We start from the raw sequence: 13713 nt of genomic DNA on the forward strand, positions 1-13713 counted from the left end.
TTTCCACTTCCGCTAGAACTATCGCCAATCAGAGCGACAATGCGCAGAAAAGAACGAAAACTGGTCTTTTCGCAGTTATGGACTCTCGTGACATCAAGTATACATGTACATATATTTGTAGGGATATTTTATATATTTTGGTGGCAACGTGTAAGCGGCCAGTGTATTTCATTTTAGAACTATTTGCCAATCGTTACTCGTATTTCTAACCAATTATTACAAGATCCCGTCTTTCGTTTTCTTCTGGAAAAGTCAGCCGTGTACTTGAGTGTCTTTTACTGTCAGAACATTTCACTATTAAAGAGATTAAAGAAAGATGTTCGGGTCAGGGGCTGCTTCGATCGTAGTTTTAAGTGCGTTAAAAGAATAACGTTCTTAATTTTCATTTGTTTAGATATTCAATTGCAATATTTCCTTTTTCATGATGTTTCGTGCTTTGATTATTGCAGGTCCAAATACCAAACGGGATACCGGCCGGAAAGTACAGAGAGAAAATATTCAAGCCGGAAAAGTAAGTTTATAATATATGATTTAATGTATTGCCCTTTTAAGGTACTAGTTCAGTCATTGGTACATACGCCCACGTGTATTTTTTCGTGCAAAGTGCCTTTTTAATGTTAACAGCGATACTAATAATTGAATTTGTAATTAGTGTGAAGATTATTCATAAATGTACTTTTTTTTATAAAGGCTATTGCAGATGTTATTAGAACATGTTTGGGACCCCAAGCAATGTTAAAAATGTTGATGGATCCGATGGGAGGTATAGTTATGACCAATGATGGGAATGCTATATTACGTGAAATAACAGTACAACACCCTGCTGGAAAATCAATGATAGAAATAGCTAGAACTCAAGATGAAGAAGTTGGAGATGGTACCACATCGGTTATTGTATTGGCAGGAGAAATTTTAGCTGTTGGTGAACCTTTCCTTGAACAGAATATGCATCCAACAGTTATAATAAGAGCATTTCGGCAAGCTTTAGAAGATATGGTGACCATTCTGAATGAACAGATCAGTGTGGATTTAGATCGCAATGATAGAAGCAAATTAATCCAGGTCATAAATTCTTGTGTTGGAACTAAATTTATTGGTCGTTGGTCTGAGTTAGCATGTCAGATTGCTTTAGATGCAGTTAATACTGTAATGCTTGAGGAAAATGGCAGAAGGGAAATAGATATAAAGCGTTATGCAAAGGTAGAGAAGATTCCAGGTGGCAGTGTTGAAGATAGTACTGTCCTTAAGGGAGTAATGTTCAGTAAAGATGTTACCCATCCAAAAATGAGACGTTATATTAAAAATCCAAGAATAGTTCTTTTGGATTGTTCCTTAGAATATAAAAAGGGTGAATCACAAACTAATATAGAAATAATGAAAGATACAGATTTCACCAGGATTTTAGAATTGGAGGAGGAATATGTTAAAAAAATATGCGAAGATATTATTGCTGTAAAACCTGATGTAGTGATCACGGAAAAAGGAGTATCAGATATAGCCCAACATTATCTTGTGAAAGCTGGAATTTCTGCTATTCGAAGATTGAGAAAAAGTGATATTAATAGAATTGCGAGGGCTTGCGGGGCTACTGTTGTTAATCGTACGGAAGAATTACGAGAGGAAGATATTGGTACCAAAGCTGGTCTTTTTGAAGTCAAGAAACTTGGAGATGATTACTTCTGCTTTATTACTGAATGTAAAGATCCTAAAGCATGTACTATAATTTTGAGGGGTGCTAGCAAAGATATACTAAATGAAACTGAAAGAAACTTACAAGATGCTCTTCATGTTGCCAGAAACCTTCTTATTGAACCTAAATTAGTACCAGGTATTTTAACATTTAATTACTTTCTATTGAAAATGTATATTAAGGTTTTTGATTAATATATAATTATAATGTTTGCTATAGGTGGAGGTGCAGTAGAGATGGCAGTATCAAGACTTCTGACAGAAAAAGCAGGAAGGCTTGCTGGTGTGGAACAGTGGCCGTACAAAGCTGTAGCACAAGCACTAGAAATAATCCCAAGAACTCTTGCACAAAACTGTGGAGCAAACACAATTCGAACCTTAACTGCATTACGTGCAAAGCACGCTACTGGAGGAGTGACATGGGGTATTGATGGAGAAACTGGTCAATTGGTTGATATGAAAGAACGTGGTATTTGGGAGCCTTTATCTGTGAAGTTACAGACATATAAAACCGCTATCGAAACTGCCATTTTATTGCTAAGAATTGATGATATTGTATCAGGAAGTAAGAAGAAGAAATCAGATAACGAGCCTACTCCACCTGCACAAGTTTCAGAAGAATCCATGAAGGAGTAGAAATGTTTAATTTATATTGCACTTAAAAAGCTTTTATTTGTGTTAACATTTAATAATTCATGCCCACGATAGTTTTATTAAAACATAATTCATATTCACGGAAAGCATTATTTCTCTGCTTGTATGCATTTTCATATTAATAAAAGTATTGTACTTTGATGAAGTATTGAAGTTTGGTATATGTACTGTATGTGTCTATATTATTTTCAGTATGCTGATTCCTTATCTGTAATAAACTAATAATATATATTTTCATAAGTAGTAACTAATTTATTTAATGAAAATGTATTTTATAAAATCATTAAATACATATTAGCGATATTTCATAAATAGTATTCTTTTACGACTGTACCGATATCTTATGATAATCTTTAAATAGAATCTTACATTATTATTTGCTTAATTTTCATAAAAATTTAACTTGGGTAAGTATGAAGAAGGAAAATTTCAATTGAAAGATATATAAAAAATGAAAAAGTTATAGTAGTTGTTCATTGTATAGTAAGTCTGAGTCACAGCATTCGTTTGCAATTGAAATTATAGGTAGTTAATGACAATTAGTGATACGAAAATGAAGCATCATGATTTAAAAAATTATCGGTTCTACAAAATCATGTATGGAATTTTAAGGAAGGTGGCGTTTCACGCAATACAGGTATGTATCGATTGTATGTGTGGGGTGGCCGGCATGAGTGAAGGCCGACGAATGGGACACAATTTTCGTAACGGCTCTTTGCGAAACTTAAAACTGTTCGGATAAACCGGGATAAACTGAACGATGAGCATGAACGTGAGATGATGCCAGGCACGTCTCGCCAATTAGGAACTTTGAACGGTAGTAAAATCCTATTTTCTTTTTAACTGTTTTTTATCTCTGTATGCAATATTGTATCAATGTTTCTGTTAAGGCTGGCAGATGTTCAATAGTTTTTTACAATTCAATACAATTGAGGGATGCAAAGCGTGCCAACAACGTTTTCAATATACGAGTATTGTCTTTATAGTAAGATTACATCCACGTGGTTAAACGTATACGGAAGTGATTTCCGTATCTGTTTACTACGAGATTGACAGGTGTCTACGTTTTGTTAGTTTCAGATATTGGTTGTAAATAAATAATTGTTACTCAATATTTTGTACCTATCTGTTAAGGAAATTCATAGAAAATATTTTTTGTTACTGTTTCTTTATAATAATAGAAATTTTTAGTTAGTATTCTTTGAAACAAGTTACGAATTCTATTGTAATCACAACTGTGTATAAATATCAATTTATTAATTAGGTCCTGAGTGGGACACATTGATGGAGGTTCATCATGAACCAATTGAGAAAAACTACAAACTATTGGAAGAAATTGGCAAGTAAGTACTTACAATAATCATTTTTTAAATAATAGTAAGTATGTGTTGTTTAATTACTAATCTATTACAGAGGACAATTTGCAATAGTACGAAAATGTATGGAAATAAAGACTGGGGAGTTATATGCTGCCAAAATTATGAGAAAAAGACGCGTTGCCAGAGGTGTGGCAGCAGCAGATATTGGTAGCTATCTTTACTTTTACATTTATTATTCTCTTTTTGTACAGAGAAATATTAATTTTTCATTTTAAGCTCGAGAAGCAGGTTTATTAGCAAGGCTAAGGCACCCAAATATTGTTTCATTGCACAAAGTTGTAGACACAGGCACAACAGTTGTTTTACTCTTAGAATTAATTTCTGGAGGGGAACTCTTTCATTGGGTACCATCTGGTGAATTAGAAGCTGCACATGTGGTTTGTAACTGTTATAGTTACATTTATAATTTCAACAAGAATCTGAATAACAAATCTAATTTCAATCCTATTTTTCTATAGGTTCGACAAGTTTTAATGGCACTTAATCATTTACATTCTCATCAAGTTGCTCATTTAGATATCAAACCTGAAAACATTCTTTTATCAACCCCTCCACCAATGCCAAGTATAAAGTTAATAGGTAATTTTCAACCCTATGAATTTGTTATTAAAGCTTATACATGGATTAAAAAAAGAGTTAAATAACTACATATAACTTTTTTTTAATACAGATCTAGGTCTTTCGCATAGACTGATACCTGGGTCTGAACACAGAGCACTATTTGGTACACCTGAGTTTGTAGCTCCAGAAATTGTAAATTATGAACCACTCAGTTTAGGAACTGATCTTTGGGCAGTTGGTGTTCTAACATACATTCTTTTAAGTGGTGCATCACCATTTTTAGGTGAAGATAAACAAGAAACTTATGCAAATGTTGCTGCATGTCAATATCAATTTGACAATGAATATTTCAGTACAGTATCTGAAATTGCCAAAGACTTCATACGATCCTTGTTGATCAAGGATCCAAAGTGAGTACAAGAGATGTTAGGCCAATAAGATCGATTTAAAACACAATTAAGTAATTATGTAAAATTTGTTTTTCAGAGAAAGAGGAACTGCAGAATCGTGCCTTAAACATCCTTGGATCCTCACGGTCTGTTCCTGAATGCAATATTATACTTTTGTTTGTAATAACCAGAGCTGATTATAATTTACATTTTCAATCGCTCACATTGTTTTTTTTTATTTGCATGAAATAATGTTTATTTATTCACATGGTGTGACTAGAGTTTGTATCGTTTGTACAGTCACACATTGTATGTGTTATTTTTTTCATTGAATGTATTAAGTTAATATTCGTATGCATCTTATATGTACTGACCATATATTGTAGCATAAATAATAACAAAACACAATAAGTATAAAAATATATATTTGATATCTATATTTTTTTTGTTATTCTATAGGAATCAGAAGCCTCTCAAGGTCTTGGTGAAGCTATGATTAGCGCTGTTAAACGAGGCTGTATTGAGGCTGTTTCTCAGTTATTACTGCAAGGAGCACCATTGAATGTAAAAGATTCTGTGAGATTCTCTTTATATTATACATACTTTAAACTATGTATAATGTGGATAAGGTGTTGAACAGTTACTTTTCCTCAAATAGAAAGAAGACACACTTTTACACCTTGCATGTGAAACAGGAGATGAAGGAATGGTAACTTTTTTAATAGAAAGTGGGATAGATCTGGATACCCCTAATAAAAAAGGCTTAACACCACTACACGTGGCTGCTAGGCATGGTTTCATTAATCTTGTTAGACATTTGTGCCTTGCCGGTTGTGATGTTGACAAGACAAATCGAGGAATTAGGGCTGATGTAACAGCAATTAAATACGGACATCCTGATATTGCATCACTATTGGATAAGCTTCGAAACGTATGTGTTATGGAATAATATATTTATTAGTACTTATATTTTGTACTAATGTTGATTTCAATTGTAGCCTATTCAACGCGAAAATTACATTAAACAGCTACAACCAACACACAGACCAATAGATCGTTTACACATAAGACTTTTGGGGCACTGTGCATCGGGAAAATCATCTTTAATAAATTCTTTAAAATCAGGAATTTTTAGTTTCGGATTCTTTAGAAGATCAAGAAGTCAGAACTATACAGCAAAGGTAGTTATTCTCAGTTACAATCTATCGAGGATTTATTTATTTAATTAAGATGTTTATGAAAATCGATTATTTCCGTTTAGAGGGAACCAAGCATTGAACTAGATGTAACTAGCAAGCATGGTTCACTTAGTTTTGAATATAGCGACAATGAATACGAAGGTACACAAGGAGTAGATTGGAGCCGCGGTAACGTAGGTAAGGAAAATAATCCTTCAAGTCTTTTTCAAGATAATACTAAAAATACGAATCGTTAAGGCGAATTTAATCCTTAAGGCGGAGAATGTATCTTTTGGGAATTATGCGGTCGCGAAGACTTTTTAGCATCTTATCATTATGTTCTTACTTTTCAACAACCTGCCGTACACCTTATCACAGTTAGCCTTAGAGAACCTCTCACTGTGCAACTTCAGCAAGTAAAATTTTGGTTGCGATTTATCACAGATCGTATCGCGCCTACTAATTTTGGTGAGTTTAATTAATCATATCTAATGTTGTAGTATGTGTGAATCTGTTTTACTAAATATATTTTTATAACATAGGTTTCGGTGGCAAATACAATGATGTTAAAGTAATCTTAGTTGGAACTTATGCTCCCGAACCTCTTGCTCCAAATTCAAATAGTGGTAGTCTACTTGCTCCACTTTTACCTTTTTTGAAAGAGTTTACACCAGTTTTGGGAGATGAACCTCAAATGGTCGCAGTAGATGCAACTAACCCTTCTAGTCCTGGTCTAAAACTTCTAAGATCTTACTTGAATAATGCAAGGATGGAATTTTTAGAGGTGAAGTGATTATATGATTTATCAAAGTTATTACACTTTTCACATTATTTACACATACTACAAGACAATTTTTTGTTATTATTCATCATTGTAAAACATATAATGAAGAAAAAAAAAAAAAAAAAAATTACGAGTCTCTCAGTCTTAACCGAGATTTTTAAGCAATTTGTATTAATTTGAAAAAAAGTCAAGCTCGGCTAATCGTGTTAACGAGAACTATATTAATAGCAAATGTGATTTACACTAAAAAATCTCAACTGGAAACCTAAGTCTTTAATTATTTCATGCTTGGTTGCACGAGCGACTCGTTCAGTCCAGTCATATTCTAGCTTGAAACTAATGTAAAATACACTGAACATAAAAAAATTCAGGTTCACTTAAATATATTTGTGTACATAATTATACTTCCACATTTTTTTACAGGAATAACGCCACTGTTTGTACAGCATGCAATAAATGTGTGCATTAACATTTTCAAAACGATTCTAATTAGAATCGGATCATTTCATTTTGCATAATGCTAATTACATTTGTACTATTCACATCTATTTAATTTGAAATCCTGCAATGTTAATACCATGTTGAACAAAGTATTGATTTCTAAATATAATGCAAACATTTTTGTTAAAGTTATGATTCAGTAATCCATGGTCATTCATGATGCATGGTTCATTCAATACACGTACAAGTAACTAAGCTCACCGAAAATAATATATTTCGTATTTTTCATATTTTTCAATTAAAGAAGTTATTTACAACATTTAATTAAGCACATTCCTTGAAAATGAAGAAAGAAAATACATCAAATTTTTTATATCTGCTATCACTCTATCATATGATCAATTTACTAACAACATATATTTTAGTTGCTGATTATTTGGTCATTAACGTTTATTAACATCAGCCTTACTGCATGCAATGCATGATGTAGGAAGGACCGGAAGTTGCAGAAAGTATTCTTCGACGTGACACGCCGCGGGCCGCGGCCTCGTATGTGCCCTTGGCGAATCTTGATAAACAGGTCGAACTATTTCTCAATTCCTTTGATAAAAGTGATGCGTATAATGAAGCTGTAATTTATTTAATAACTGCTCTAATGCTTTATTCCATTAATACATACATGCACTACTGTCCAATGCAATTAAAGAATAAAAAAAACTACCCTTGTATATATTTTCTGCATCAGTGTATTATTTCATATTTTTTCTATTATATTTTATCAGTAAAGATGCAAATATTTTATTATAGAGTGCATTAGTGTGGACTGGTCTTGCCGAAGCTTGGAGGTCGTATGTTCAATCTTTAGAGGTACCTCTGGTAATGCTTACACAGGAAGAATTTTTGAGGGAAGTGAGAAAAATTAATCCGTTAGTTTGTTTAGAACATTGTAGACATCTTGGACTACAGTTACAGGTTTGTGTTTTTACCATGATATTTCAATCATTTATCGTTTATTCATAATATATTATGTAAGTGTTAATTCTCAGAATTTAGGAGAATGTATGCTTCTTCCTGGAAATTTAATAGTGTTAAGTCCAGAGTGGTTTTGGCAGGATGTAATAAATTGGCAGTTAAGTCCTGAACAAAGAGGACGTCTCGGAGGTCGTACAACAGGAGTTTATGCTTTAGAGGATTTTCAGGCTCGTTGTCCTTGTCCTGCAGGCCAGGCCTTGCAAGCTTTGCAAGCTGTGAATTTATGTGTTCCGGTAGGTATAATTAATATAGCTTTTATGCTTTGCTTTATAACTTAACAAAGTTACGTTTCAGTGCGAAGTGGACGATGATGAAGTGGAATATGAGATACCCTGTTTGAATCTCGTTGAACGTTTACCAGGATTATGGGAACCATGGAAACCGTGTTCTAATATTTTACCTCATACCGGTCTTCGTCTTTCTCCATCCGAAGCACCTTTGTATCATTTAATTGCAATATTCCCACACTTGCAAGTACGTGAAAGTAATAGTAAATAATTTTACTGTATTATTAGATTATAACGAATGTTTGAATACAGTCACAGTTAAGGAAGATCACTCAATCGTGGGATCCATCAAATTCAGATTTATATCAATGGTGGCGAGGATCAAAATTATGTATCGGACCTTGCGAAAGTATAATCACTTTCGAAGATGAAGATCAAAGTTACGTAGAAGTAAGAGTACGCGGACCACGAGGTACCAGCGCTCAGTGTTTCGCTCTTCTCAGTATTATTCTTGATGCTGTTGAAACAACCATAGAATTAGTTGCTCCTGGGATGTTACTTGAAAGACACTGGTTAAGTCCTAGCCAGCTTCGAGAATATGACGAAGTTAGTTTCGGTCATAAATACTTTTAATATAAAATCGTGTCAATAAAATGTGTTATTTAAATGTTCTTCTGTGAAACTTCATAGATTATACATTCTTGGGAACCAGCGCCGATGATATCCGCTTTGATAGACAAAGGTCTTGAAGAAGCAACTCTTAAAAATCCTTTGAACGGTAAAGAAGAAACTGTATGGGAAATAGTAGGATGTGGATTACCGTTGATAGAAAATTGTCTTCCTGGACCAAAACAGCCAATCAAGTACATCAAATCTGCTGTTCAAAGAAGATTAGCGCAGATGTTGGATCCTCCTGATCGTCACGGGAGAGACTGGTGTTTACTCGCTGTAAGACTTGGTTTGGGAGATCGAGTTGCTCAGTTAGATAGCACAGTAGATAGTCCAACGTTGAGGTAAGTAAAACTTTTCTTGACGAACCGAATGATCTTTTATTATATACTTAATCTTATGTTTTACAACGTTCACTTTTCGTCAGGTTACTTAACAATGCTGGCGCTGATTGCACTGTAGGTTCTTTAATACTACAGCTTCGAGCTCTTGATCGTGAAGATGCTGTACATCTTTTGCTTTCTTATACACCAACATACATATTATCAACAGGTACTGATTCCGAAACAGGATCAAATCTTTCCAGATGACAATGTTGCATTTATCAATGGTGCGTTAATACTTTTTAAAGACGGATTTCTGAAGCAAATTTTTTCCCATACGATGGGTTTGATAGACTTATTACATCACTGCTTCCGCCCAAACAGTAAATTGTGCATTGCTCTTTAAGCTAAGTACGTGCATTGTAACAGTACATTTTCTGTGTACTTCCTTAGAAGTATATTAAAATGCACACGCACTGATATGTACTTTTGTATACAAAATATTAGAATGCACTTTGAGTGGCACAAATTTCATTTAACTTGTTCTTTTTATTATTAAGTACTTACGTACATTTTGTATTTGAAAAGTTGCATAATTTACACGAATTTGCATATGTTTTCTTATGAACTTTTATAACACATGATAATTTAAGTATATTTGTTAGCATAACAAGAAAGTATTTATAATTCTACGTTTCTGTTAGGTTTTGAAATATTTACTTAACAAGATTTATTACAAACGAATAATTTTTAATAACTAAAGTTTCATTTTTAATTTTAAAGTCTACTCGTAAGCATTTGTATTGTGATATTACATTAATTGCATCTTTCATCGAGTTTCTTAAGTGAATTTATATTAGAGAAATAATTCTAAGTAATATGTGTACACACGTGTGACCCATACGAAAATGCATTTACACACTATAAAACACGATACTATCGTATTTGATACTAATATTGTTTTGAAAGCTTTTCTTGATATGCATATATACTCTACCATGCCAAAACTCAGTGTCAATACGCGCTGCTTTCTATGATATTTAGAAACTATTTACGCGAGAAAAAGGAGTGAAACAGTTCGCACAATTATTTGCTTTTTCTACATCTATGGAAGCTCTATTCTTACGTGGATATATCTTTTACTAAATCGACATTCCTGCGATGTTTGTTATGTGCCATAAACGATACTTGCTCATCGTATCTATTAAAGCGTTCAAACATTTCTCTGAACTATCAAAATTGATCCTTTTTTTTTTATATGGAAACTAAGTACTTTCTCATTAACAAAGCCGAAGCTTGCAACACGAAGGATCACTTGTTCAACAAATTTCAGTAGTTGTTTTGTAGATTTAAGAACATTAAAACATGGTGCACCGTTCGTATGCGACACGCATGGATATTATATCATTAAACCAGTGAAGTTTGTTGTTCGTGGAGGATTTATTCTTTGAACATGTGTCTATTATGTAATCTCCACTATTTAAATGTAACGTGTTAAGTAGAGTATCGTTTGTATTCTTACTTTACCTAACACGACGTTTGATACAGATCTTGAAACACGCGAAAATGTTTCTTTGTATTAGAAAAATATTTGTAAGGTGTATCTAAGATACTTCTGTTATCTCTGTGTTCTATTTCTATGTACGTGTTTATTGTGAAATGAACATTTATTATACACCCTATAAAGTGATACAGACTTTTGGTACTGATGTACTTTTCTAAATTAGTACTTTTCAAGTATGTACGCATTTCTCACGCACTGTGTTCATCTTACATTTACACGTTGATGTTCAACACGCTGAATTTTCTAATGTTTCCTGTTTGCTAATCGACTGTTTTCGCACTTTATACGTATGATTCTGTAAAAATGTTCGATTGAAGATTTTCAATCGCTTGGTATTTGTTAATTAATTGTACGACGTTGTTTATTCGTTTTGCAATCTCGTTGAAACAACAGCCGATCTTTGTAACGACACATTCGATTTCTCTAAATACGCAAATTTTAGTATTTGCATTTCATAATGTTTGCTTAGTACAACGTAGGAGTAACGACATAAGCGTTAATTAAGGCGAAATTTAACAGCACGAAGGTTCGCGCAGAATAATAAATTCTAAGGCTACGATAAATCGTTGTTATTTATATATCTTGTAATAAAAAAGAAACGCTAGAACAATAGAGATTTTCATTTTGTTGTAATTAATAGAATTTACATTTTTCTAGTTTTTATAATAACTTCGATGTCATACGAAATTGCCCTTTCTAAAACTGGCCTGTAAATTCGCTTCAAAAAACCTAACAAACCTAACTAATTAGTTTGATGAACTGTGTCATTAGCAAATCGATTTCGTAAGATTGTAATCAAAATCGACATAGAAATATCGTGTTAGCGTTCCCTTGAACATTAAAAAATATTGACGGGTAAAAGAGTTACTGTTAAATAGAAATATCTCTATAAGTTTCTAAAACGTAACGTAAATTAGATTAAGAAATCGTGCTCTTAAATTAAACGCTGTTAAAGTGTCAAGAATTTGCGTGCCGTTTGATTTAATAGAATGTACTTAAGTTTCTTGTCGGAACCTTTGTGAAAACATCTGGTCGATGGTAGTGAAAGCTAACACGAATTCTGTATAACAATTATACGCTGCGCATTTATTTGTAATTACAAGAGATAAGAAATACATTAGCCGAATGAATGTGTAATTATTCCTTTTATACTAGAGAAAAGATGTCAAATAAAATTACGTTGCTTCATAAGCTAGCTTTGGTTCGTTCCAAATTCACCGTGTCTTCTACGTTTCTTTTGCAATAAACAAATGGAATATCGAATGGAAAATACTTCAATTCTTGAAATTCGTACCATTTACAGCAATTGCAATAACGAGGATAGAATTGCCGCGGTTTCGACGCGTTACCAAAGCATGGACGCTTTCGCGCATCGATTCGATATATCGATCGAAGTCGGCCGGGTGAGCGGGAAAATTCAAATATTCGAAACGGAACGCGACTTATCCCAAGGCACGGTGAACGAAATTTTTAATAAATCGCGAAACAAAAGCAGAAATGTTTCTCGGTATGGTGTTTATCGTAGAGGTATGGTTACGTGGTCGATAGGAAACAGGAACGGAATTCTTTCGAGACGAGAATAGCATAAGGGAGGTGGAGATCGCGTTTCGTTGGTGGCCACTGCAGCGAGTAGAAATCAGCCAGTGAAGAGCCGAGATAAAATCGGGACGACAGCCAACAAGGCGACAAGCAATTATAGAATTGGATTGGATCGAGAAGTTCGAGGAGGCTCGCGACGCCGGTTTCGTTTTATTTTAGCTTAGCTTTCGAAGGCATCCGGTTGTGCATTCTCATCGCGGATCATCGCCACGATTACAGTGAGTGTTGTCCCCCTTTCACGTCTAACTTCTGTGTCCCTTCCGTGGTATTTGTTGTTAAACGTTGTTTAGCGGTGAATAGTGAAACTGTCGAATTTCACAGCGTTGAAGGGCCGACCAGGAGATAATTGATAAGAAGAAGAAGCGCGAATCGTCATCATGGAGGCGATTAAGAAGAAGATTGCGGCGTTGAAGCAGGAGATGGACGCCGCGAACGAGAAGGTTGAAGCGAATGAAACTAAACAGAAATTGGAGAACATGCGAGCGGATACATTAAACGACGAGGTAAGGGATCTGCAGAAGAAACTGGCTCAGTTAGAGCGAGATTACGAAGTCGCCAAGGCTAATTTAGATCGATCCACGGCCGATTTGGAGCAATGCGAAAAATCTTGGTCCAGGGTACGTAAAAATACGCGTTAAATCGATAGGAAGAAAGTTTAACGGAAAAGTAATCGACGAATCTCGTAAAACAGGCAGAACAAGATCGAACAACGTTGACAAAAAGAGTGCAAGAAATCGAGGCGTCGCTTACGAAGAAGGAGGAGCTGCGTCTCACTGCTCAGACGAAGCTTGGACGTGCCTCAGAGCTTGCGGATGATGCGCGAAGGTTTCATTTCGTATACTCAATTTTTCTAACCGATCAGTGCAAATTGAAATGCGTGAATTTATTTCTTTTCATCTCAGAATGTGCAAAGTGTTGGAAGACAGAAGTCGCCTGGACGAGGAACGTACGGAGAAGTTGATGCAGGAATTAAAGGACGCTAGATTAATAGCGGAAGACGCGGATGCAAAGTCTGAGGAGATCTCGAAGAAGTTGCAGCTCGTCGAAGAGGAATTGGAGGGCGCCGAGGAGAGGGTGAAAACCAGCGAGGCGTTTGTATAATTACGTTACCTTTTCTTTTTCTCTTCTTCTCGCGGCTCTTCGTTGATACGTACGGTGTATACGTTTTTGTAGGAAAATCATAGAACGAGAGGACGAGCTGTTCATCGTGCAGAATATCGTGAA

The 13713-nt window shown here is 34.5% G+C and overlaps 3 protein-coding genes across 10 annotated transcripts in view; all 3 read left to right on the plus strand.

Annotated features, from left to right (window-relative positions):
* The first annotated feature begins 179 nt into the window (after positions 1 to 179).
* CCT3 (chaperonin containing TCP1 subunit 3) lies at positions 180 to 2488 on the plus strand. Its single transcript, XM_034339280.2, has 4 exons — positions 180 to 353; positions 450 to 511; positions 691 to 1828; positions 1910 to 2488. The coding sequence occupies exons 1-4, from the start codon at positions 317 to 319 to the stop codon at positions 2323 to 2325; spliced, it is 1653 nt and encodes a 550-aa protein (XP_034195171.1). The 5' UTR covers positions 180 to 316; the 3' UTR covers positions 2326 to 2488.
* Positions 2489 to 2959: 471 nt separating this feature from the next.
* Positions 2960 to 10582, plus strand: LOC117611833 (death-associated protein kinase 1). 8 transcript variants are annotated; one of them, XM_034340208.2, is made up of 21 exons: positions 2992 to 3160; positions 3234 to 3412; positions 3608 to 3686; positions 3757 to 3869; positions 3939 to 4099; positions 4181 to 4301; positions 4393 to 4693; positions 4770 to 4818; positions 5132 to 5248; positions 5331 to 5603; positions 5671 to 5853; positions 5934 to 6048; positions 6127 to 6318; positions 6393 to 6634; positions 7566 to 7655; positions 7883 to 8047; positions 8122 to 8340; positions 8402 to 8581; positions 8647 to 8940; positions 9025 to 9347; positions 9431 to 10582. In XM_034340208.2, exons 3-21 carry the CDS (start codon positions 3628 to 3630, stop codon positions 9591 to 9593), a joined length of 3360 nt encoding a protein of 1119 aa, XP_034196099.1. In that variant the 5' UTR covers positions 2992 to 3160; positions 3234 to 3412; positions 3608 to 3627; the 3' UTR covers positions 9594 to 10582. The 8 variants fall into 8 exon arrangements, with proteins under 8 accessions (XP_076546793.1, XP_034196099.1, XP_034196098.1 ...); XM_034340207.2 differs by having other exon boundaries at positions 3234 to 3399; XM_034340204.2 differs by having other exon boundaries at positions 3234 to 3328.
* A 1970-nt stretch (positions 10583 to 12552) lies between these two features.
* The window catches only part of LOC117611836 (tropomyosin), a 1977-nt gene continuing 816 nt past the window's right edge, over positions 12553 to 13713 (plus strand). Inside the window, exons 1-5 of the mRNA XM_034340212.2 lie at positions 12553 to 12707; positions 12811 to 13106; positions 13181 to 13314; positions 13392 to 13580; positions 13663 to 13713. The exon at positions 13663 to 13713 is cut by the window's right edge and continues 25 nt beyond it. Of these exons, the coding sequence (XP_034196103.1) occupies positions 12867 to 13106; positions 13181 to 13314; positions 13392 to 13580; positions 13663 to 13713 (614 nt within the window). The 5' untranslated portion in view covers positions 12553 to 12707; positions 12811 to 12866. The remainder of the gene's footprint in view (positions 12708 to 12810; positions 13107 to 13180; positions 13315 to 13391; positions 13581 to 13662) is intronic.

The sequence above is a fragment of the Osmia lignaria genome, chromosome 10 (genome assembly GCF_051020975.1).
Source record: "Osmia lignaria lignaria isolate PbOS001 chromosome 10, iyOsmLign1, whole genome shotgun sequence".
Lineage (NCBI taxonomy): Eukaryota > Metazoa > Arthropoda > Insecta > Hymenoptera > Megachilidae > Osmia > Osmia lignaria.